We start from the raw sequence: 25,515 nt of genomic DNA, 5'->3' as shown, positions 1-25,515 counted from the left end.
TGTCCTGGAGTACCCCCAGCCCTGCACATTTTGTATGTCTCCCTCATCACACCTGATTCAACTCACCAGCTCATTAGTGGAGACTGCAAGACCTGATGTGGGTGTGTCAGATATAGGGAGACATACAAAATGTGCAGTGCTGAGGGTACTTCATGGAGAGGTTTGAGAACCACTGCTTTAAAGAAATTAATTAATACATTTAAGAGTGAGATTAAGATTGATTTTGGTCTTCATATAGATCTTTGACCCAAGCAATGCACGCTACGAGGTCCCCGTTCCCCTCGACCTGCCCGCCATGCCAGAGACAGAGGAAAACAACAGACTGTACAGGGTTCAGATCAATAACAAGCCTTTTGGGATCCAAGTCATCAGAAAGGACACAGAAGAAATCATGTGAGTAATACAGCTGAATACAGCTGTCCAGAGAGGTTCTTTTGTAGTAGTTTGACTGTAGTTTCTACTGTTTTAGGACTATAAAAGCACTGTTGTCTTCTTCATGAAAGGAAGTCAGAATTATTCTCAGTGTTTTGTTAAATCTTATTCTGTTCTCTAGATGGGACTCTGCCGTGCCAGGGCTCACATTCTCCGATCAGCTCCTTGAGATCTCCACGCTCCTGCCCTCAAACTACGTCTATGGTTTTGGTGAAACAGAGCACCCCATCTACAAACATGACCTCAACTATCACAAATACGGCCTGTTTACCAAAGACCAGCCTCCAGGGGTGAGTGGCACAACCACTAGTGATGTTTTATAAGCCTTCCTGTGTGATATGCCATCTGCACTTTACAATATCTGGACAACTGAAATTGCATCACAAACTCAAACTCTAATCCGTTTCTCCCCATCTGTAGTATAAGCTGAACAGTTATGGAGTCCATCCCTTCTACATGGGTCTGGAGAAATCAAAATATGCTCACGGCGTCCTCCTGCTCAACAGCAATGCCATGGGTGAGCAAACCACACACTCACTCGCCCAACTGGTGCTAAATGGTCTTATTTGGAGACTAAGACCAACCTAAAACCAGCCTTAGATGGTTTGCTGGTTTCAACTGGTCTAGTTGGCAGCTTGTTCATGGACAAAAGCAAAGAAGACACTTTCAAAATGAACATATTACAGGCCAGTTACTTAACAGTTGTAAAATAAAATTATTTAGTTAAAATATTATTATAATTATTTTCTATAGTTTTCTATAATATTGTCCATATAATTTAGAGAGATGGTTAACATTTTTTAACATTTTATTAGACTAAATTTGTATGTGTGCATACAAATGTGTTTTTAAGAAATAATAATTTATATTTTGTATAGGTAAAGGCTAAAGAAAGCCTATTAAGAAATTTTGCATGGCAAAATTATACCTATAACAAATTAAGCTCGTCTACTCCCAATTCTCATTGCCATATTGCAAAAAAAAATAGTTCTGTCAGGACCACTATCGTCAAAGATGACTGACAATTAGCATATAGTTTGGATTGGCGGTATGGTTCTGTTCTGGGCAAGAACTCCCTGCGCATCCATGCAGCCTAGCATGGATGAGAGTAGGGAGAGCAGCAATAACCCTCCAGGGTAAACAGAACAGAACCAACATAATGTATTGCAGATATCATTAAGGTTCAATAATTTAATGTACATTTTAGAAATTAGTCTGATTCAAAGGAGAATCAGAAGGCTGAATCCTGACTGACAGAGGAGGAGTTGGGGATGGAGGTGGGTAAATAGCTATTGAGCAATGCAAAAGCTGGTGATAATACTGAAGGACCTTGTATATGAGCGCTGTGATAGGTGTCGCATCCCTATAGGTAGATGTGGATCAGCTGAGAGTCAGCTAATGCAAGCTTGACTAAAGTGACCTGCCAGAACTGATGCTACACTATGATTTCTGTCAGGACCACTATCGTCAAAGATGACTGACAATTAGCATACAGTTTGGATTGGCGGTATGGTTCTGTTCTGGGGAAGAACTCCCTGCGCATCCATGCAGTCTAGCATGGATAAGAGCAGGGAGAGCAGCAATAATCCCCCAAAACAAAACCATATGCCATATCCCCAGACACAAAATGACAGTGAAAATTTTCAAGCCTTAAACAACAAGCATGTAACCCTTACCCATTGAATGGAACAAGAATGTTGCCAAAACATGCATAAGCCATAGCCACAAGCATGTTGCCCTTAACCAGATGACCTAACGATTATGTTGCCAAACCTGAAAAGCTTAATCAGCAACATTCATAAAACTGCTCCACAAGGCTCCAGGGGGTTACTAAAGGTCTTTTGCAAGCCAAAATAGCCATATTTAAAACTAAACAAAACTTCCAGTTTCCAGTGATTTACGAAGAATGAATTACGCATTCTTCGTAAGTTGTGGTCCGTTGGAAGCTGGATGTTTTGCTTTATAAAGTTTTAAAAATGGATAACTTTCTTACACAAACCCATCGATTTGCTTCAGAAGGCCTTTAGTAAACCCCCGGAGCCGTGTGGAGTCGTTTTATGATCCATGGATGGACTTTTTTGAGCTTCAAAATCTCACCCCCCCCCGTTCACTGCCATTATAAAGATTGGAAGATACATTTTAAAATAACTCTGATTGTGTTCATCTGAAAGAAGAAAGTCATATACACCTAGGATGGCTTGAGGGTGAGTAAATCATGAGGTAATTTTCATTTTTGGGTGAACTATCCCTTTAAAGCAGTGGTTATCAAACCTGTCCTGGAGTACCCCCAGCCCTGCACATTTTGTATGTCTCCCTCATCACACCTGATTCAACTCACCAGCTCATTAGTGGAGACTGCAAGACCTGATGTGGGTGTGTCAGATATAGGGAGACATACAAAATGTGCAGTGCTGAGGGTACTTCATGGAGAGGTTTGAGAACCACTGCTTTAAAGAAATTAATTAATACATTTAAGAGTGAGATTAAGATTGATTTTGGTCTTCATATAGATCTTTGACCCAAGCAATGCACGCTACGAGGTCCCCGTTCCCCTCGACCTGCCCGCCATGCCAGAGACAGAGGAAAACAACAGACTGTACAGGGTTCAGATCAATAACAAGCCTTTTGGGATCCAAGTCATCAGAAAGGACACAGAAGAAATCATGTGAGTAATACAGCTGAATACAGCTGTCCAGAGAGGTTCTTTTGTAGTAGTTTGACTGTAGTTTCTACTGTTTTAGGACTATAAAAGCACTGTTGTCTTCTTCATGAAAGGAAGTCAGAATTATTCTCAGTGTTTTGTTAAATCTTATTCTGTTCTCTAGATGGGACTCTGCCGTGCCAGGGCTCACATTCTCCGATCAGCTCCTTGAGATCTCCACGCTCCTGCCCTCAAACTACGTCTATGGTTTTGGTGAAACAGAGCACCCCATCTACAAACATGACCTCAACTATCACAAATACGGCCTGTTTACCAAAGACCAGCCTCCAGGGGTGAGTGGCACAACCACTAGTGATGTTTTATAAGCCTTCCTGTGTGATATGCCATCTGCACTTTACAATATCTGGACAACTGAAATTGCATCACAAACTCAAACTCTAATCCGTTTCTCCCCATCTGTAGTATAAGCTGAACAGTTATGGAGTCCATCCCTTCTACATGGGTCTGGAGAAATCAAAATATGCTCACGGCGTCCTCCTGCTCAACAGCAATGCCATGGGTGAGCAAACCACACACTCACTCGCCCAACTGGTGCTAAATGGTCTTATTTGGAGACTAAGACCAACCTAAAACCAGCCTTAGATGGTTTGCTGGTTTCAACTGGTCTAGTTGGCAGCTTGTTCATGGACAAAAGCAAAGAAGACACTTTCAAAATGAACATATTACAGGCCAGTTACTTAACAGTTGTAAAATAAAATTATTTAGTTAAAATATTATTATAATTATTTTCTATAGTTTTCTATAATATTGTCCATATAATTTAGAGAGATGGTTAACATTTTTTAACATTTTATTAGACTAAATTTGTATGTGTGCATACAAATGTGTTTTTAAGAAATAATAATTTATATTTTGTATAGGTAAAGGCTAAAGAAAGCCTATTAAGAAATTTTGCATGGCAAAATTATACCTATAACAAATTAAGCTCGTCTACTCCCAATTCTCATTGCCATATTGCAAAAAAAAATAGTTCTGTCAGGACCACTATCGTCAAAGATGACTGACAATTAGCATATAGTTTGGATTGGCGGTATGGTTCTGTTCTGGGCAAGAACTCCCTGCGCATTCATGCAGCCTAGCATGGATGAGAGCAGGGAGAGCAGCGATAAACCCTCCAGGGTAAACAGAACAGAACCAACATAATGTATTGCAGATATCATTAAGGTTCAATAATTTAATGTACATTTTAGAAATTAGTCTGATTCAAAGGAGAATCAGAAGGCTGAATCCTGACTGACAGAGGAGGAGTTGGGGATGGAGGTGGGTAAATAGCTATTGAGCAATGCAAAAGCTGGTGATAATACTGAAGGACCTTGTATATGAGCGCTGTGATAGGTGTCGCATCCCTATAGGTAGATGTGGATCAGCTGAGAGTCAGCTAATGCAAGCTTGACTAAAGTGACCTGCCAGAACTGATGCTACACTATGATTTCTGTCAGGACCACTATCGTCAAAGATGACTGACAATTAGCATACAGTTTGGATTGGCGGTATGGTTCTGTTCTGGGGAAGAACTCCCTGCGCATCCATGCAGTCTAGCATGGATAAGAGCAGGGAGAGCAGCAATAATCCCCCAAAACAAAACCATATGCCATATCCCCAGACACAAAATGACAGTGAAAATTTTCAAGCCTTAAACAACAAGCATGTAACCCTTACCCATTGAATGGAACAAGAATGTTGCCAAAACATGCATAAGCCATAGCCACAAGCATGTTGCCCTTAACCAGATGACCTAACGAGTATGTTGCCAAACCTGAAAAGCTTAATCAGCAACATGTTCTCAATAACAACCAGATAGCCTTAGAACAAGCGTGCTCCCAATAACAACCAGATAGCTTAGGAACAAGCATGCTCCCAATAACAACCAGATAGCCTTAGAACAAGCGAGCTCCCAATAACAACCAGATAGCTCAGGAACAAGAGTGCTACCAATAACAACCAGATAGCTTAGGAACAAGCGTGCTCCCAATAACAACCAGATAGCTTAGGAACAAGCGTGCTCCCAATAACAACCAGATAGCTTAGGAACAAGTGTGCTCCCAATAATAACCAGACAGCTTAGGAACAAGAGTGCTACCAATAACAACCAGACAGCTTAGGAACAAGCGTGCTCCCAATAACAAACCAATAACAACCAGATAGCCTTAGAACAAGCGTGCTCCCAATAACAACCAGATAGCTTAGGAACAAGCTGCTCCCAATAATAACCAGACAGCTTAGGAACAAGAGTGCTACCAATAACAACCAGATAGCGTAGGAACAAGCTGCTCCCAATAACAACCAGATAGCTTAGGAACAAGCTGCTCCCAATAATAACCAGACAGCCTTAGAACAAGCGTGCTCCCAATAACAACCAGATAGCCTTAGAACAAGCGTGCTACCAATAGCAACCAGACAGCTTAGGAAGAAGCGTGCTACCAATAACAACCAGATAGCTTAGGAACAAGCTGCTCCCAATAATAACCAGACAGCTTAGGAACAAGAGTGCTACCAATAACAACCAGATAGCGTAGGAACAAGCGTGCTCCCAATAACAACCAGTTTACTCACTGAAAGATTTATTTGTCATACAATTATTACTTCATAATTGTATTCGAGTCTTACACACATGCTATACAGATAATGTAGAGTCGTGCATTAATTTGAGTGATGACAGATATTATGGGAGTGGCTTGGTGGAGCGCAGGAGATGCAGATAACATGATCTTGACCCTTAAGAAACTTAAATTAATGCTGTCACATAACAAATCTGTTCAAATATAAAATTAAATGGAATGCTAATTACTACATTGAAATAAAAATGTAAGGCCTGTACAAATATTATAAATCGTGAATAGAAATAATTGGGAATCATGTAAAAAATTTAAATTAAATAAAAACAGTGCACATTTCATTTATCTATTATAACATTTAAGTAGTTTGTTCGCTTGGCTGTTTCCTTATAAAAGTCCAAAAATTTGTCAAGTTTTTCGTCAGGTGTCTTTTTAATTATATGATGTCATTACGTTGCTGTCTTGCTGCCAGCCAATCGCTGCACTGCTGATCGTGGGTTCGAGTATCGATACATAGCCCCTTTTAAACCAACCAGATAGTGTAGAAACAAGCGTGCTCCCAGTAACAACTAGACAGCTTAGGAACAAGCTTGCTACCAATAACAACCTGATAAGTAAGGCACATAATCAGTATGATCACAAAAGTTTAGCACAAGCATTTCACTGAAAACGAATAATAAGTCTAAGAAAGACGGAAAGCCTTAGCAAGCATGTTGCCAATAATCTGAGAGCATGAAAGGAACTTAGTTTAGCTTCCTGAAGACATTCAGAGATGAATTGAGAGCGAAACATAGCCAGCTGGGACGTGGAGCTTGATCTCTTAATCCTTGTTCCTGTAGGGAGTGAAGATCCTATCTAACTTGTTCTTAAGTCAGTCTTATAACTCATGGAGTCCATATCAGTAATATAGCAATGCATGAAGCAATGCTACTTCTGAATCAGGCACTTGTGATCAATGTGCGAAAACTTGCACTTAGCCCACGGGCCCTTACTTACAGCTCGCCAGAGTGATCTCTCCCGGTTTAATGCACATTACAACAGCTATTATATCAAGTGAAAAATAATGTTGAGACATGTTAATGCAGCGTCAAGCGTGTTGCCGGTAACACAGAAAGCAACGGTTTCATTGCCATTAATTTAAGCTAACAGACGCCAGCACTGTGGATTCTGAAGGCCTTAAGGCAGATTTCTTGGACCCTGGCAACACGATTGCTGAAATATGATTGGATAAAAGCTCTAATATAAACATACACTGCTGGAAGCAGTGCAACCAAGAGAAAAGCTATGAACTGAAGAGAATAGACTATTGGAAATAATTTAATACACATTCATGGGAAAATATATTAAAACTAAATCAGTGATTCTGATAGTGTTTAGGCCAGCAGAGAAGGCTTTGCTGGCCCTGACGGCCCACCACTGACAGATAGTATTGCACATTGCCAACTAAACAACTAAATGAGCCTAAGCAACGCGGATAGCCTTAGCAACACGCATGTTGCCAATAACTGAGAGCATTAAAAGGAACTTAGCTTGTGAAGATGTTCGAGAGAGTGAAACATAGCAGCTGTGACGAGGATCTCTTGATATCCTTCTTGAGGATAAAGTTCCCCTCTGGACTTGTTCTTGAGTCGGTCACATAACTCGTGGAGTCCATGTCAATAATGTAGCGAAGCGAAGTAATGCTAACTCCGTCACTTCCGAATCAGGCAGCTTATGATCAATGTGGTAAATTCACGTGTTCAAGTTAATGACTTGAATGAAACTGTATATTTATATGCTCATTCTCATTAAATCTTGGTTTCCAAACTTTAAAACATGAACATTTTAAAAGGTTTCCATCAACAAATTGCTTTTTTAAGCACCAGTAGCAAGGTCTGAGGTGTCGGTGAACATCTACAAACAATTTTACTTCTTTTTTTATTTATAATTTCCAAAACAGGGCTTAAAATTTCATTACCACAACAGCCTGAAAAAATACCATTATGAAAGCTAATACATTTTCACATTTTTAAAAGTTGAATATTAACAGTCATGTATAATTACTTGAAACTATGAAATAATACATATTAAAAATGAACATTTTTATTTGATTTTGACTTTTTTCTGTCATTACCACAATGGCAATTGTAATTTATCTAATCATTTTTATATTTTATATTTTTTATATTTTATTGAAATCTGACATACAGTATTTTCAAAATGATGTGGTTAAACCCGAAAGAACATAATATATATTTTTCACATGCATTTAAAATCAAAATACAAATTTTTCATTTATTAAATCAACATAAAATGAATACCTGTTGCAGTAATGATACCTAAGTTGCGGAAATGAGAATTTCAGCAGAAAATGCAATAAAATACAAAAATAATTCATTAATATGTTAAAATTGCTATTTGAGCATATTTGTTTATATTAGTAAATTACATGTTTTATATTTAAAATCTATTGTATGTATAAAAAACTATTGCACATTGCATATTTAGATATTTGGATTTAGGGATGAATTGTAACCTGTAATCCTAATAAAAATTATTTTTATATAAAAAAATAAAAAAGACTTAAAATCACAAAACTCCAATTTAGATTTTACGTAGTGTAAACATTATCGTAAACTGTGTCCATTCTGCTCTGGAATAGTAATGTTGTCTGCCATAAACATCCACTAATTATTGCAGTTAAGAGACTGTAAGTGCAGGTGTAGAAAGGAAAAGAAAAGAAAAGCTGAGGCGATGCATTGAGTCACAGGGATGATGTCATCGTTTTCTCTTTTTTTGTGCTTTGCTCTTTTAGATGTCACCTTCTTGCCTACTCCAGCTCTGACCTACCGCACCGTCGGAGGCATCCTGGACTTCTACATGGTGATGGGACCCACTCCAGAAGCTGTGGTTCAGCAGTACACTGAGGTGACCATTAGATTTTCTTAAGCCATTTGAATATTTGTTTTAAAATGCATTTGCATGAAATGTAAAATAATTTTCTCTTGGTTTGTGCATTTTGTTTGACAGATGATCGGCCGCCCGGTTCTTCCAGCCTATTGGTCGCTTGGATTCCAGCTTTGTCGTTACGGCTACTCCAAAGATGCAGAGATCGCAGATCTTTACAGAGACATGAAAGCTGCTAAAATTCCTTATGTAAGAAATATCATTATTTAGTTTGCGCATGTGTGTTTTTCAGTCTCAACATTTTTGTATATTTTTTTGACTGGCACACCATCAAATAGTAAAAAAATATTCCATAGAATTTTGTTTGGGCCTGTAAATAACCGCCTAGCGACTGCATAGCAACCACTCACAAGATCCTACATCATGCTCCCAGCATCTGCAGAATTAAATGTTTCAAACCAAAGCATTGCTAAGTTTTCACTAAATTACTCAATCACCTTGGAACTTCACATTTAGGTTCAGTGATCATAATATTTGGCCTTTGATCCCTCAAAGGATGTTCAATATGCAGACATTGACTATATGGAGAGGCAGATGGACTTTACGCTGGACAAAGTGAACTTCAAGGGACTGCCTGCTCTGGTGGACAACATGAGGGCTGAGGGGATGCGCTTCATCTTCATATTGGTGCGAACAATTCTCTATTACTTGGAAAAACTAAGTTGTTTCTATAAAATGGTAAAAGATGTTGTAATGTAAATAGAGCTTATACATATAGATCGATGTACAGTATGCTGTTCTTGTTCTGTCTAAGAACATGCAGTGAAATGTATTCTGTACCAAAACTACATGCTTTATTTGTTTGTGCGCTTCAGGACCCGGCTATAGCAGCCAATGAGACAAAAGGCTCCTACCCTGCATTTGATACCGGGGTTGAAAAAGACATTTTCATCAAATGGCCTCCCGAGCTCAGCAATGACATTGTGTGGGGAAAGGTATGACAAACACAAGAAGAACATACGGTTGCAAGAAAAAGTAAGTGAATCAGTTAAATTTTCTGGTTTTCTGCATAAATTGGTCATGGAATTTGATTTGATTTTCACCAAAGTCACAACAATTGATTATCCAAAAGTTGATAAAACACAAACAGTCATCATCTTTCATGTCTTTATTGAACATACCCATTAAACATACAAAGTGATGGGTGAAAAAGTAAGTGTAACACCAGGCCTCTGCTAAATTGACTTATATTAATACCCAAACAGTGTCAGTGTGTATTCACAAGTAGCATTAGCTGATGTGAGCCATGCCTCGCAAAAAGAGATCTCAGAAGACCTACGATCAAGAGTTGTTGACATGCATGTAGCTGGAAAGTGTTACAGAGTAATCTCAAAGACTTTAGATATTCATCAGTCCACAGTTAGACAAATTGTCTATAAATGGAGACGATATTGTGCTGTGGATACACCCAGCCAAGGCTCAACGCAGAATGCTCAATGAGGTGGAAAAAACCCCTAGAGTAACAGGGATTTGGGGCTACATTGCTTGCTCTGGACCTGGACCGCTTGCCATTGTGGAGGGGAAAATTAATTCCCAAATTTATCAGGATATCGTACAGGATAATCTCAATGTGGCTGTGAAGCTCAGAAGAAGCTTGGTCCAAAATGACTCCTGGACGTTGTGCAGGTCTAATTCACAGCTACAGGAAGCGCTTGCTTGAGGTGATTGCTGCCAAAGGTGGTTCAACCATGGGTGTGTTCAATAAAGACATGAAAGATCATGACTGTTTGTGTTTTATCAGCTTAGAAATATTTTGTTTGTTGATATTTGTGACTTTGGTGAAGATCAGATCACATTTCATGACCAATTTAGGCAGAAAACCAGGAAACTAAAAAAATGGTTCACTTACTTTTTTTTTGCAACTATATATTGATTCAGAGTTTTTTGACAGTATATTTTTCTCTGCTCTGCAGCACTTCATGTTCTGCTGTACCTCAAACTCTGTAGCTTTTAAAACATTGGTTTGCTTGTGTTGTGATTTAAGTATAATATGATTATCAACAGTACACAACAGGAAATGCCTGATAGAATGATAATAAAGAAAGTTTGTGTAACCCCTCTGGTCCTAACCACTCTGATCCAAGCAGGACTCGAACGCAGGTCGCCAGCATGGGTGGCAGGCATGCTAACAAAGACACTAAAGACCACAGAGTCTAGCGTGCCTCTTGAGATCAAGGGAGTGAGGTTTACCTACACAGCTCACACTGGCTGGCCTCCGTTACACTCACCCTGCTCCAAGCAGGATTTGAAACGTGGTCTTTGGAGTCCTTGTTAGCGTGCCCACCTCTCCTGCTGGTGACCAGGGTTCGAGTCCTGCTCAGAGCAGGGTGGTTCAGACCGGAGGGGTTGCATTTGCTATTGCTTTTACATAAAGCATACAGCGGCCAAAAGTACATAATCGATCATAACTCCCAAACCGTTAGGCACAGTGCCTCGTTGGAATCCTTTGCCCAAGATGGACAAAATGTATGCCTCGGATTCGCTTGTCGACCTGGTGAAATTTTGGGGTATTTTAGATTTTTTGAAAAATCTTCTTTTGCGAACTAGTCCTTTTTTGTCCGGTTTTGGCCTAATTGCAACCAAACCAGTTCAGTAAGATTCTCTGGAGTCTCTAAGGGGCACTAAACCGTTCATAGTGCGCGAAGCTAGTTTTACTATAATGCCTATAGCTCAACAACGGAATAATATATTCACCAAACTTGGCACACATGAGTAAGAGCTCATTCTGTGGTTGCATGAAAAATGCGGCAACTGTCCACTTGGTGGTGCTATAACATGGAGAAAAAAAAAATGGTTTTAACTCGCGCAATTTATTACATGCGCCCACAACGTTCATATCGCATGGTAGAACTCCTCATTCTGAGCAACTTGTCAATCAAACCTTCATCAAACATTATTTCAAAATCCAAGTTTAGCGAACTAGTCCTAGGCTTTTGGCTCAACCTCGATAACTGTTAAAAAGCATTAAAACAAATATATTTCCTTTGTACATTATTGGTTGTCTTTTCCCTCTATGACATACGTGTTTACATGGTTACTAAAGAAAGCACATTACTTTTTTCACATTGCTTTAAAAGCCTTAAAGCGCTTGAACCCCGATAATTGCTATTTGCAGCTATATTTATTATTTTAATTTTAATATCATGATACCAATTTCCATAATTCTTTCAAACAGGATAGATGTTTTATAGTGAAACAAACCAAATGATACCAAAAAACAGCACATAATTTATCAGATCCATTGCTAATACTTTGTTCTGCTCTTTGTGCTGTTGTTTTCCCCCCAAAACTGATGTTACTTCTTAGAAGATGATGTCATTATGTTTTTGTATGCTGCATTCCGCAAGTCCTAAACTGGAATAACCACTGGAAGACATTGGAAGAATTGTATTCAGAATTCAGAGTTCCGAGTTAAATGAGGTTAAAGCGGGAAACTTCATTCATGTTCATATACAACATTAGTTGAAGAGATTTGGTGATTTGTTTGGAGCATTTTGATTAGAGAACCTGATGTTTTAAGACATACGGTATGATGAGGACATGTACTGAAAGCAGGAATGATCCTTTAATTTTAGACGAAAGCACTGATTTTAGCGGTTGTTTCTGTGTGTTGTAGGTGTGGCCTGATTATCCCAATATTACTGTGGACAATTCTTTGGACTGGGATACTCAAGTAGAGGTATCTGCTTCTCTCTTTTGTTCTGTTTCATTGTCTTTCTCTATATGTCGCTTTCTTTCTCTTTCTGTCTCTCTTTAATCAGAGAACTGGCCATCTTTTCTCTTGTTCTCCTATATATCATCAGTACAGTGGGCTATAATTGCAAAAGCAGTCAAGAGAGATGATCGTCGATACTATCAACCAATTAGCATGCAAAACACACACCGTCAGCCAATGAGCACATACTAGTACTATATCACCCACTGCATGTAGTAAACAAACAGAACACATAAGAAGAGAATCAGCACATTACTATTTAAACGGATACGAGTAATATCCAATATTCACCTTGTCTAATCTAACGTTTCTTTCGTTTAAACTTTCAGCTATTCAGAGCTTTCGTGGCGTTCCCTGATTTCTTCAAGAGCAGTACAGCAGAATGGTGGGCACAGCAGATTAAAGACTTTTACAACAACGTCATGAAGTTTGATGGACTTTGGATCGTGAGTGCTTTGTTTTTGTCATTTTTCATGTTGGAATGAAAAGTAAAGCAATTTCCTGAGCTAGATAAAAAAAGTTAGTCAAGACAAACTTTGAAGTTGGCTTGAGAAAGCCAGACCAGAAAGTTTGAAACAAGTTTTTAAAGCTTGAAGATTGAAGTTTTAAGTAGTTTAAAGTTGTAATGTTAGTTTTAAAGTTTTATGAAAAAAAAAAAAAACATTCAGATGGAGTTTTAAGAATCTTGACTCATTTGAACATTCCATGAATGTAAGTCTTTTTGTGATTTTAATCTTCATTTTATGTTGGATCAGTCTGAAAAGACATACAAACAAACTTCAGAATAGTCTGAAGGTCTGACCTGAGTTTAGTGACTCTAGCTTTAAAGCTCTAGGAGAAGTTAGTGTTGAGAATTTTAGTCTCAGAAGAAGAAGTAGTTTAAATAGCATTACAGTAAGTTGGCTTTCTCAAGTGTCTCATGTTGTTTGAGGACATCTGTGCCATTACACGCCATTGTTGCTTCTAAAACAACACATTTAATTATAACCGTTACAATGAAATACCTCTAAAATTGAGAAAAATTACAGATTTATAAGAATGTTGTTGAAATCCCAACAAGGACATTGATTCAGGAATACATCTTACTTGACAAAGTCATGGTGAGCTGTCCAAGAACAAGTGAAGACTTAAAGGGTCATCGAATGCGAAATGCACTTTTACATTTTGTTTGAACATAACTGTGTGTTGGCAGTGTGTGTACACAACCACCCTATAATGTAAAAAATCCACCCAGTTTTTTTTTTTATGTACTAAAATCTTTACCCCTTTCTCAAATCAAGCCGTTTTTAGCTTCTTGTCTGTGTGATTTCACACAGACCCAGGTCGTGATCCAGCTTCACCTCCAGAAGAAGTGAGTATACGTTTTTTTTAATGAATCTTTGCAAATCATCTTTCCTAATAACGTGCTAGTTAGCAAGTTTCATGATAAATGCGGCTAAAGTTTACCGTCTCTCAAAGAGCGGCTCGGAAGAGAGGGGCGGGGTCAGCAGAGCTCATTAACATTTAAAGCGGCATGCAAGAAAACAGCTTGCTCTTAAAAGAGCTGTTTTTGACAGGGTGAAAAGGGTGTTGTTTTACACTACCATTGAGAAACTTTAACGAAAGTATGTTATAGACTTTTCATTAAGACCCTAAAGAATCATATCAGCTTGTGGAAAATGGCCATCCGATGACCCCTTTAACATAACCCCATTTTTACGCTCATTTGCATATCACCACTGTTTTTTCCTTTGGATTCATTGGATGATAACACTGTCACTGTGTTTTGCTTTCTGAAGGACATGAATGAGCCGGCCACTTTCGTGCATGGCACCGTCGGAGAGAAATGCCTAGGGGATCCCGCTTTGGAAAACCCTCCATACATGCCCCGTAAGTTCGTATGAGTGTGTCCTGTAATGTGTACTTGGCAACAGATATTTTACAACACAGTGGTCAGCATTTCCTGGGCTTGCCCCCAACTAAAGATTTGTTTAGTCGACCGGTAGCAGGGTTGCCAGGTTTTCACAACAACACCTACCCAATTGCTACTCAAAACTTGCCCATTCACAATTTGGGGAAGGTCCCCCAGTAAAAGTTGCATTCTGGGGTGTAAAATCTGCATTTTTTTTTTTGTGGGGTTCCACTGGTAAAATGCACATTCCAGGAGCCAAATATCACATTATTGTGGTTTATTCAGCCTGGGGACATGAAAAACAACCCATAGCAACAGTGTTAAAGTAGCTTAATTTGGCAATACTGACTGGTAGTCAAGTCAAGTCAAGTCACCTTTATTTATATAGTGCTTTTAACAATACAGATTGTGTCAAAGCAACTGAACAGCATTAATTAGGAAAATAGTGTGTCAATAATGCAAAAATGACAATAGTAAACACTCATTTTTCAGTTAAAGGCAGTTCATCATTGAATTCAGTGATGTCATCATCCAGCTCAGTTCAGTTTAAATAGTATCTTTGCAATCATTTGCAATCAAGTCAACGATATCGCTGGAAATGAAGTGTCCCCAACTAAGCAAGCCAGAGGCGACAGCGGCAAGGAACCAAAACTCCATCGGTGACAGAATGGAGAAAAAACCTTGGGAGAAACCAGGCTCAGTCGGGGGGCCAGTTCTCCTCTGACCAGACAAAACCAGCAGTACAATTTCAGGCTGGTAGTCATTCAGTTAAGCCATTAGTTGACTACTATATACTGGGAGAGGGAACTAAACCATAATAAGCCTTTAATATATAGCCTTTTCTACACGCAAGTGCACGCATAAAGCTTGATGCAAAGCACTGGCAAACGTAATGACTATGAATGTATCAGAGAAAATAGCATGGAGATATTCTAATTATTTCATAATCAGAGAGTATTTGTTTTAGATTTGAATTGTAGACATTTCAAGGTTTCTGTAGATAAATTTCTCATGTCTGAATTTTGGTTCATTTTTGTGATGTGCTCCAGTTCACAAAGACAGAGACAGCAGAAAGCGCATCCTGTTTGTTTACGTTATTTTCCAAAAGCACAAGATTTAGTTGATATTAAGAGTATACACAAATAAAAACACCTAAAAATGTGCCAAATAACACACATTTATCTAGGTTAATGTCAGGGCGAGCGGCCATGTAAAGTTGCTACTACTTAGTAGAATTACTTATAACAGGGGTGCCCAACCTCAGTCCTGGAGGGCCGGTGTCCTGCAGAGTTTAGCTACAACCCCAATTAAACACACCTGAACCAGCTAATCAAGCTCTTACTAGGCATACTAGAAACTTGAAGGCAGGTGTGTTGAGGCAAGTTGGAGCTAAACTCTGCAGGACACCGGCCCTCCAGGACCGAGTTTGGGCACCCCTGACTTATAGCATTATAGCACCTTGGACATCCCGAGTTCGGATCCCGTTCCCCTCTCTCACTCCCACTTTGCTGCCTGTTTGCTCCTTACTGTTCAATAATAATAAAGGATAAAAAACACCAAAAGTTGCTACTACTTACATGTTTCAATTTTAAATAATAAGCCATGTTTGAGGTCGATGAATGATAGGCGAGCATTTGGATGATTCTATTCTCGTCTAAGCCTCTTCTCGTTGACTATTAAGCAGGCAGCCCTAACATTTGCACCTGTATTTAGCACTTTCTGTCCAAAATAAACCTGCCGTACGTATGTGTCTGCCTTTTCCCAGCTCTGGAGTCCATGCACAGAGGCCTGAACCATAAGACTTTATGCATGAACAGCGAGCAGATCCTGGCTGATGGCACACGCGTCAGGCATTATGATGTCCACAACTTATATGGCTGGTCTCACACGAAACCTACTTATGAGTGAGTTTTCTAGTCCTCCATATTCACTTCTATATTTATTTCTCAGTTGTTCTGGAATGAGTTTTAATTGCTGTGTGTGTTTATGTGTGTTTCACAGTGCTTTGCTTAGTGCCACTGAAAAGAGAGGTGTCGTAGTTACCCGTTCAACATATCCGTCTAGTGGTCGCTGGGCAGGACATTGGCTGGGAGACAACTACTCCGCCTGGGACCAGCTTCTCAAGTCCATCATAGGTATGATGGAGCTGATTATTTGGTGGTTTTCGAGAAGATAAGCATTGCTATTGCTCATATTTAGCACTCAATATTGTCAGTATTCACTAAATTCACTAAATCAGCATATTAGAATGATTTCTGAAGGATTATGTGACACTGAAGACTGGAGTAATGATGCTGAAATTTCAGCTTTGATCACAGGAATAAATAATTCATCCTCCTTCATTAAATCATGGTGTATTTTGTTGGACAGCTACTGTATCTACTGTACAGTTCAGTGTATAAACTGAACATCTGTTGACAAGAAAACCAAACTCCCTCTTTTCAGGCATGATGGAGTTCAGCATATTTGGCATCCCTTACGTAAGTGTCTCTCTCGTCCTGCCCCAAGCACTTGCTGCTGATTTTTACTTGTGCTTTAGTTCAGTTGGGTGCATCCCAGCTAAGTTTTTTGGTTCCCAGAATGTTAGTTTTATGGTTTGTTTTTGGTTAGCCAGGAAAGTTTTCTCCCAGAATGTTATTGTAACGTTAACAAAACATTAGTATAATGTTCTCAGAACATTCGTTTTTTTTGTTTAACATAATGTTAAAATAACACTGTCAGAATGTTAGTTTTTGGTTTCCAGACGGTTATTTTGTTAAGGCTTATTTTTGGGTAGCCAGGAAATTTTCTTAACGGAAATAGAATGCTAGTTTTTGGTTGGTATAACATTATTCTAACATTATTTTAACGTTCCCCTAACCTCTTTACTCCGATATCATTTACTCAGAACGTTATTTTCTGGTTGCAACATAATAACCATTAGGGAACCATTTTTAGGTTATTAAAAATAACCACCCTGCAACGTTATTTTATAGCTGCAAAAAATAATAGCTAAAAAGAACGTTACTAGAATGTTATTTTTTGGTTCTCAAAAAATGGTAGGGGAACATTATGTGTTTGCTGGGACTACACTAGTATGCAGCCATTACATTGACTCTAGAGTTTATTTATTAAAGTTTTGGAGTTGGCTCTTGTGGTCCAGTTTTCACAGAGATCTATAGTTATATTTCTCTCTGTGTCTTCTTTTTCTCTTCTGACTCTCCCTTTCCGCGTGTGTTCCAGACCGGTGCTGATATCTGTGGCTTCTTTAACCCTGCCCAATACGAGATGTGCCTGCGTTGGATGCAGCTTGGAGCTTTCTACCCATTCTCCAGAAACCACAACACCATAAACATGCCAGTAAGAACACACATGGCACCTTTTTATGGACAGATTTAAGATTTTTGGGCCAGTGTTTAAGGGATAGTTCACCCAAAAATGAAAATGCTGTCATTTACTCACCCTCAAGCTGTTCCAAACCTGTATACATTTCTTTGTAAAGGAAGATATTTTTTATATTTTCTTCAGAAGTGCTGAATGATTGTAATCTGATTAGTTTTTTGTGACTTTTCGCAGAGGCAGGATCCCGTGGCCTGGGGACCAGAGTTTGCTGCTATCTCTCGTGATGTGCTGAATATTCGCTACACCCTCCTGCCGTATTTGAACACACTGATGTACGAAGCTCACGCTCACGGAAACACTGTGGTCAGACCTCTGCTTCATGAGTGAGTGTCCTCCAGTACTCATGTTTTGTAGTTTTCATAGCTGTGCGATATGGCTGTATATTAGCACGGCTGTAGGCCGAATGCCATAGGTAATCACAATGTGCTGATATACAGTTACGAGTGTGCTATTGCATTTATACAACACTTAGACGGCACGAGTGTGTAAGTAAATTCAGTGTCAGTAAATACCCTCATTTGCGACAGAACTACTTCCTTCTGCCACGGATTTAAATCTCAAGTTGACAGACCCTTTCTCAATACCAAATATGGCATATTAATTATGTAAAACAATATTTATTGAACAACATTTAAATGAACACAAGAGCCATTATAAAGAACAATAGAAAATAAACACAAGCAAACAATTCAGTCAGACGTACAAAAGCAGGATTTACGTTAAATATAGCCTAAATATAAATGTATTAAAGTTAACATAGCCCCTAATCCAAATCTGTTTGCTCTGGAGCAGGTAATAGATTAATAAGAGCAAAGATTGCCTCTTTCCTACATCCAAAATGAATTATAGCTCACGTTTAGGCTCAGCCTCAGACGTCACACCTACAGACCGCTGGCTGAACTCTCTGAGGCATATGGCACACTAAACTGGAAACACTTTAGGAGTCTCGAAGTCGTCATCTGATTGGTTGAATTCTACAGGATTTCCGGGAGACGTGCATGTCTCGATCTTAAATAAATCTGTCGTAGCACCAAATCCCTCGTGAAAGAAGAAAGCCATCGTGTTTACAAATGTGACAATGAGCGTGTGTCAGGATCAACTAAATGCTGGATTTTCAAAAGTATATTTTTATCCAAAGCTATATATAATATATATATATAATTATATAATTTTTTGTGTATTTCCATTACAGGTTTAGGTCTTAAATTTCATAAAAGGTGGTATTAAAAAGGTCTTAAAAAGTCTTAAATTTAACTTGTTCAAGTCTGCAGAAACCCTGTTGTAAAATATATGGTGGCAGTCGCTGCAGGTGGAGTGAGACAAACAGTGAAGAGGTTCCAGTGCTGATGCTTGGAGAATATCACATGACTGGAAAAGGCTCTCAGCCAATCATATTTGAGAACAAGAATGAACTGTTATGCAGAAACCATTTTCTTAAAAAGTGTTAAAAGTGCTCATTTAAATATACTGAAAACAAGACATTAGTACTATTGTGTTCAGCATCTCATGTTTTCATGTTATGCTGTAAACCTCTCTCGCGTCAGGATCTGTGTGTACAGTGTTGATTAGATGCTGTTCTCAGCGCTGTGTTCTGTACTGTAGGTTTGTGTCAGATGAAAACACATGGAGCATCGACAGGCAGTTCCTCTGGGGTCCCGCGCTTCTCATCACAGCTGCTTTAGACCCGGTATGCACACAAAAACAGCTCCTCTATGTTCACGCTATGAGTCACAGTGTCCAGTATTAATGTTTAAGTTTTGAGGTGGGTGACCCTGAACTGACCCACATGCACAGATGAATTCAATTATCATATTACTTATTTTAATGTTAATAAAATTAATAAATATCAATTATATTGTATAATATTATTATATACATAATATACACAGTGTAGCCAATATATACATATTATTTCTAATTTTAATATTAATTATTTTTTTCAGTGAAAAATATGGATGGATTTCAATGAATTTATGTAAATATATCATTGTTTATTAATATATTATATAATTCATTCATTTACATATTACTTATTATTTTAATTCTAAAATTATTGTTTAAAATATGTATTTTAATGTAATATTATTATTATTATTAATATTAAATATTTTATATTAAAATGTTTTGTTTTTTTCATTCATTTGTATGTCTTTTATTAAGTCACACACTCTCATAGGGCTATATTCGGTCAGTAAGGAGAGGTCAGGTGTTTTTATGACTGTTGTTTATTAATTTGTCATTTATTTTGTTTTGTGAAGGGCGTTAGTGTGGTCAGGGGCTACGTGCCAAACGCCCGCTGGTACGACTACCACACGGTAAGCATTTTATCAGCATGCAAGTAAGTGCATAACAAATTCAACCTGCCATACTTTGTCCTCTGTATATTGGGTTGTATGTGATTTATCTCCCAGGGTGAAGTTGTTGGAGTGCGAGGACAGTTCATGAATATGGATACACCGTTATCGAAAATTAACCTGCACGTGAGAGGAGGCCACATCCTGCCCTGGCAGAAACCAGAGAACAACACACACTACAGGTGCATCTTTATACAGACTTGAGGCCGTTTTTCTACAGTTGCATAGTTTTATTTTTCCACTTTTAAAAGGTTTCTTTCTCCACAAACAGTCAATTTTCTTTTAAATGTCCACATTGGGGCTGACCAATCACAACAGACTGAGCATCTGACCAATCAGAGCAGAGTAGGCTCTCAGAAAGGAGGGCTTTAGCTCGAACTGTTTCAGACACTGTGAGAAGTGAGGTTATGTTGCAATGGATATTATATATTTACATTACATTTACATTCAGTCATTTAGCAGATGCTTTTATCCAAAGCGACTTTCAAATGAGGACAATAGAAGCAATCAAAATCAACAAAAGAGCATAGATATGCAAGTGCTATAACAAGTCTCACTTAGCTTAATGCAGCACACGTAGCAAGTTTTTTTTTTATTATATAATAAATAAAAAGAAAACAGAATAGAAAAATAATAGAGCGAGCTAGTGTTAGAGGCCTTTTTTGCTTTTGTTAATTGTATAATAAATAAATGAAAAGAAATAGACAGAATGCAAAAAGAATAGAGAAAAGAAAAATAAAAGTGTTCGTTTTTTTTTTTTTTTTAAGAAAACAAGCAGTTAGTAAATGAATAGAGTGCATATTATGAGAAAATGCAAGTGTTCTTTTTTACCTTGGATGCATGTAAACCTATTGTAGGAAGTTCTAAAACAAAATTAGGAACCTTTAAAATATAATAATACAATCGTTTAAATGTAGGTGTTCATGTGACGCCACAACACTAATGTAATGTTCTCTTTTTTCCTCATAGTCGTCTGAATCCTCTGGGTCTTCTTGTTGCTCTTGATGATGGAGGTTCAGCACATGGATCCTTGTTCTGGGATGACGGAGAGGGAATTGGTAAGTTATGTATGTTTGTATCCGTGTGTGCAGGAATGGGAATCACGAGGAATGTAATGGTTTTGATTGAACTTGATGATCATAATTCCACTAGCTGTTTATTTCACCCAAACTCATTGGACAAACGTGCCTCTGGCAGCATTTCAGAAGTGCTTTCTTAATGAAACGTCCAGTGAGTGGCGCTAAAAGCACATGCAGTTTTATCCCAAACACATGAATGTGAATCTGGCAATGTTTTATTACGCTGGTTGGTGGTTGTTGTAAAAGGTTAATGCTCGATCGTATCTGAAAATGCTGTACCAGCAGCACTAAGCTCCACGCTTAACCTAGTTGATAATGTTAACATTTTTCACTTTACTATGTGTGCTACTGAACAAGCTTTTTACATCAGAAAAGCTGTATATATGGAGCTGGTCATGTGATGCAGATGTCAAAATGTATTGGTTTACAATATTACGTTTTTGGATTTTTGCAATAAAAATGTAGGCATGTTTTTTTTTTTGATTTATTACTTTTTACATAATTTCATGTAAGGTTTTATCAGCATTGCAAACATTAAAACAGTATTCTGAATATGTATCTATATATTATTTTCTGTATTTTTTATGTAAATCATTCTAAAATCAAAGTCATTGTATCACATTTTTTTTAAATGGTCCTCTCCTGTTCTTCTCTTAATCTTCTATTCTTGTTTCTCCTTACAGATACTGTTCAGAACAAGCGTTTCCTCTTGACGTCTTTCTCTGTGTCTTCGGTACGTTAATATGTTTTGAAGAAAGCTGTGTGTGCAGTTCTTTCAGATTTATTTGGATTGAGGTCATTCAATCCAAGAATGTCCATCTCACTTAAAGACTCTCTCTGTTTAGAAACATTTCTTCTCTATGTATATACATTTGCATTACTTACTGTCAACTGTTTTCATTTGCAATAGGATTTTTGCTCATACTGTAAACATGCATGTGTGTATAGTGTTGTGTAACAGCTGTCCTGTGTGATTGTATTTGTAGGGTGTTCTTACCAACGCAGTTCTCACAGATGGTCTGGCCGAGGCCGACAGGTTGACCCTGGGTGTCGTGAAGGTGTGGGGTGTGTCAGCGCCCGTCACTCAAGTTATCATGAAAGTGACTGGAAAGCCCGATGCCAAATTGGAATTCACGTATAACGCTGAGGTGAGATACGTCATGCTAACATGTACTTTAGTTTGATACTGTCATCGAAGCACTTTTATGGGAGCTTGTTTCCACCACTAAATACAAAAAGATAATTGTGACTCTTTTTTCTCAGAATTGTGAGATATAAACACAATTGCGAGTTATAAAGTCAGAATTCTGTGATATAAAATCGCAATTGTGTATTAGAAAGTTTGAATTTGTAAGACACAATTGTGAATTATAAATTCAGAATTGTGAGATATAAACCCACAATTCTGAGAAAAAAGTTGTTCCTCATAATTGGACTTTATAACTTACAATTGTGAGTTTATATCTTGCAAATACTGAGAGAGAAAAAAACGTATTGCAAGTTTTAAAGTTAGAAATGTGTGATTACGTACAATTGAGTTATAAAGTCAGAATTGCAAAATATAAGCTCTAATCTAATTAATTTTACTTTTTTTTATGTATTTGCCAAATTATTAAGTTATTGATGTTGAGTTTTCATTTTGAAATCTACATTTATAATTGAGTGGATCTCGTGAAAATGCCCTTGTCATATTTATAACCCCAAAACAATACAATAAATATAAAAATATATTTTAAAAAGATAGATTTAATATTTAAAAATTGAAATCTTCATATTTTAGGCAATATAAATAAGCCTTTATAAATGATTATTATGTATTTAAATTGAAAATGATTTATACATCTTGGAACTATTTAATTAATGCCTGTAATAATTCACCCTGAAATCAATACAAATAAATATGTTGTTGTATTTTTTATTATTATTATTTGCCATTTTTAAATGGGATTTTAATATTTTAATTTTAATTATTTTCATGACACAAAAAAAAAAAGTTGAAAATTGGTTAAATGATTTTGATGAGTTAAAATAATGTAAAAGCATGTTGTTATAACTTATTGATCATATCAGTTTTGGAAATGATTTATGCATCATGTAAGTATGTGGTTTATGCAGTCTCTTCTCTTCCTCTCCCTCAGGTTCAGGAGCTGCAGCTTGATGCAACATCACAGTCTCACACCATCGAGAAGCCTTTCACCATCACCTGGAGCACAGCTTAGACTTGGACATAAATCTATGGAGACAGGCTTAAACAGAGTAATTATTTACTGATTATTTACGTTTATTTACCAATGATCCGTCAACTAGTAATTTGTTTAGCTGCAATAAAACTTGCAATAAAGTGATTTAAACCCCATTAAGGCTGTGACTGATTGGATATTTTATGGTCATATTTGATTTAATCTATGAAGAAATGTTTTGTTTCTTTGCTGCATGCACAAATGCAAAGAAGACATCACTAAACAGTCAGGCGCATTAAACATCATTCTGATTCAAATAAATCAAAAACACACAGAGACTGTTGTCTTGCTATAACCAACCCTGCATGCTGGAATACATTAGAGAAGACATTATGAAAAACAGAAAACATTGAAATAACAGATGACACATGCTGATCCAGAACACTCGTTTCATGCAGGTTCCTATTTACAGTTGGGCGGTTGATGAGGAAATAAGGAAAAAAATTAAAGTACATCTGGAGTTTCAAAGAATAATGTGTGGTTTTATTATCAATGATCAACTTTCTAATTATGTCTTCATTTAACCATGCAAATTTAAGAGAAATATGGAAATGTTTTACAGCTTTTATGAAGCTTTGTTAATAGTTAATAAAAATACAATTGTTCATTGAAGGGCTGTGAAATAAATTGTAATTGAGTTTCAATTTCAGTTTTGGCTTCCAAAGATTATGAAAACAAGATAAAATGATTATTGTGCTGCTGCCGCCTTCCATCCAACACAAGTCCCTTTCTTTCATCATTATTGTCCTTGGTGTGAACGGGCCTTTAATAAAGTAAAAAGCAAATAATTGGTGGTCCAAGGTCAGGAATAAACATCAACCATTTACATAAACAGTTCTAACAAAGCAACAACTACTCACAACAGTAAATAATTAGTGTTTTTTATGTAGCCAATCACAATTCAGTATGTATATATTCCAACAATGTCATCGCTGTGGTGATTTTCTTAGTGTTTTGGTCTTGTTTTCCTTTACAACCATCTAATCAATTGTTAATCCTCATATGGTCCTCGTTTCCTGTTTACACTACTGGTATTTGGGGTCAATATGACCCCAACAATTGATGAAGTAATTGTAAAAAAATATATACATTTTAATCATACAAATAATATATCATTTTTTGTTTACTTCTCATCTATACATTAATGTTGTGTTTTGGGAGATATTAAGTACTTTTGTACCTATTTACCACAAAAATCCTCAACTATACCATTAGCGTGAATGTGAAATATTACATTTTTATGAAAAAATCACTTAAATGATTATCCAAATTTAATTTAAGTTGTTTCTGGATATTGATCTAGGTCTTAGGTGTAGAATTCTGCCATCTGTTGGTTAGAGATAAACCTTAAAGGATTACAGTAAGAAAGAAATTGTTTTGACCAGCAGAGGGCCATAGAGAGCCATTCATTTTACTGGATGTGGCCTACTGCTTGTATCACAACTTTTGCGACGCATTTTGTGAATTTATGTATATATAAACATTAGAAAACATTACAAATAAATATTCTTTCAAATAGTTGAATTTTCATAGTTTTTGATGCATTTTGAAATGTCTGTTTTTACAAAATGCCACAGAAATTTGATGGAAAAATGCCACATAAGACACACCTAAAGGACAAGACAGAGTCAGATTGTAGTTGCATATTATTGATTTTAATGAACCATGTGTAAAAATAATAATAATTAATTTTAGAATGTAGAAGAAATTAAATAAATCATAGGTAAATAAAACCAACAGCAATATGCAGAAATGAACAGGAGTGAAGAGTGAACATTGAATAATAACAATAACATTTCTTACAATAACATTCTGAACACTGAACATAAAATCAATAACAACCAACAAAAAAACATGTAAAACACATGGTAAAACAATAATCAGTCCACGCACATCCAGCACAAGAACACTGTGTGAGCAGCACAAATGGCTCTTTTGCAGTTTGCGCACTGCATCGTTGGCCATGGACAACGCTGACACCTCTTTTTCTTTGATGGTGGAGGGCCCTGGAGCGTCGGAAGAATCCTGTTGTCTCTTTAGGATTGTTGCAGAGGCTGGTGCATGATGCAGGTGTTAAATCAGAAATCAGTTAATTCTCAGCACATAGAGACTCTTTCACCTAGGATTTTTAGGCTGCATTAATTAGGTCAACCGGAACCGGGAACACTTCCCATAACACCCGATGTACTTGCTACATCGT

General features: G+C 37.4%; 1 protein-coding gene across 1 annotated transcript in view; it reads left to right on the top strand.

Moving 5' to 3' along the window:
• Positions 1–23,452, top strand: part of LOC107755676 (sucrase-isomaltase, intestinal-like) — a 68,594-nt gene extending 45,142 nt beyond the window's left edge. Inside the window, exons 27-48 of the mRNA XM_016572564.1 lie at positions 239–393; positions 554–722; positions 853–949; positions 8,504–8,616; positions 8,719–8,844; positions 9,151–9,282; positions 9,471–9,590; positions 12,272–12,334; positions 12,700–12,816; positions 14,149–14,239; positions 16,027–16,165; positions 16,263–16,396; positions 16,707–16,741; positions 17,484–17,600; positions 17,817–17,965; positions 19,245–19,329; positions 19,901–19,957; positions 20,054–20,178; positions 20,966–21,054; positions 21,759–21,808; positions 22,062–22,223; positions 23,214–23,452. Of these exons, the coding sequence (XP_016428050.1) occupies positions 239–393; positions 554–722; positions 853–949; positions 8,504–8,616; positions 8,719–8,844; positions 9,151–9,282; positions 9,471–9,590; positions 12,272–12,334; positions 12,700–12,816; positions 14,149–14,239; positions 16,027–16,165; positions 16,263–16,396; positions 16,707–16,741; positions 17,484–17,600; positions 17,817–17,965; positions 19,245–19,329; positions 19,901–19,957; positions 20,054–20,178; positions 20,966–21,054; positions 21,759–21,808; positions 22,062–22,223; positions 23,214–23,294 (2,406 nt within the window). The 3' untranslated portion in view covers positions 23,295–23,452. The remainder of the gene's footprint in view (positions 1–238; positions 394–553; positions 723–852; positions 950–8,503; positions 8,617–8,718; positions 8,845–9,150; positions 9,283–9,470; positions 9,591–12,271; positions 12,335–12,699; positions 12,817–14,148; positions 14,240–16,026; positions 16,166–16,262; positions 16,397–16,706; positions 16,742–17,483; positions 17,601–17,816; positions 17,966–19,244; positions 19,330–19,900; positions 19,958–20,053; positions 20,179–20,965; positions 21,055–21,758; positions 21,809–22,061; positions 22,224–23,213) is intronic.
• Positions 23,453–25,515: the final 2,063 nt, after the last annotated feature.

The sequence above is a fragment of the Sinocyclocheilus rhinocerous genome, unplaced genomic scaffold (genome assembly GCF_001515625.1).
Source record: "Sinocyclocheilus rhinocerous isolate Xijiao unplaced genomic scaffold, SAMN03320098_v1.1 scaffold3094, whole genome shotgun sequence".
Lineage (NCBI taxonomy): Eukaryota > Metazoa > Chordata > Actinopteri > Cypriniformes > Cyprinidae > Sinocyclocheilus > Sinocyclocheilus rhinocerous.
The sequence above is the reverse complement of the archived record's forward strand: the minus strand, read 5'-3'. Positions and strand labels throughout refer to the sequence as shown.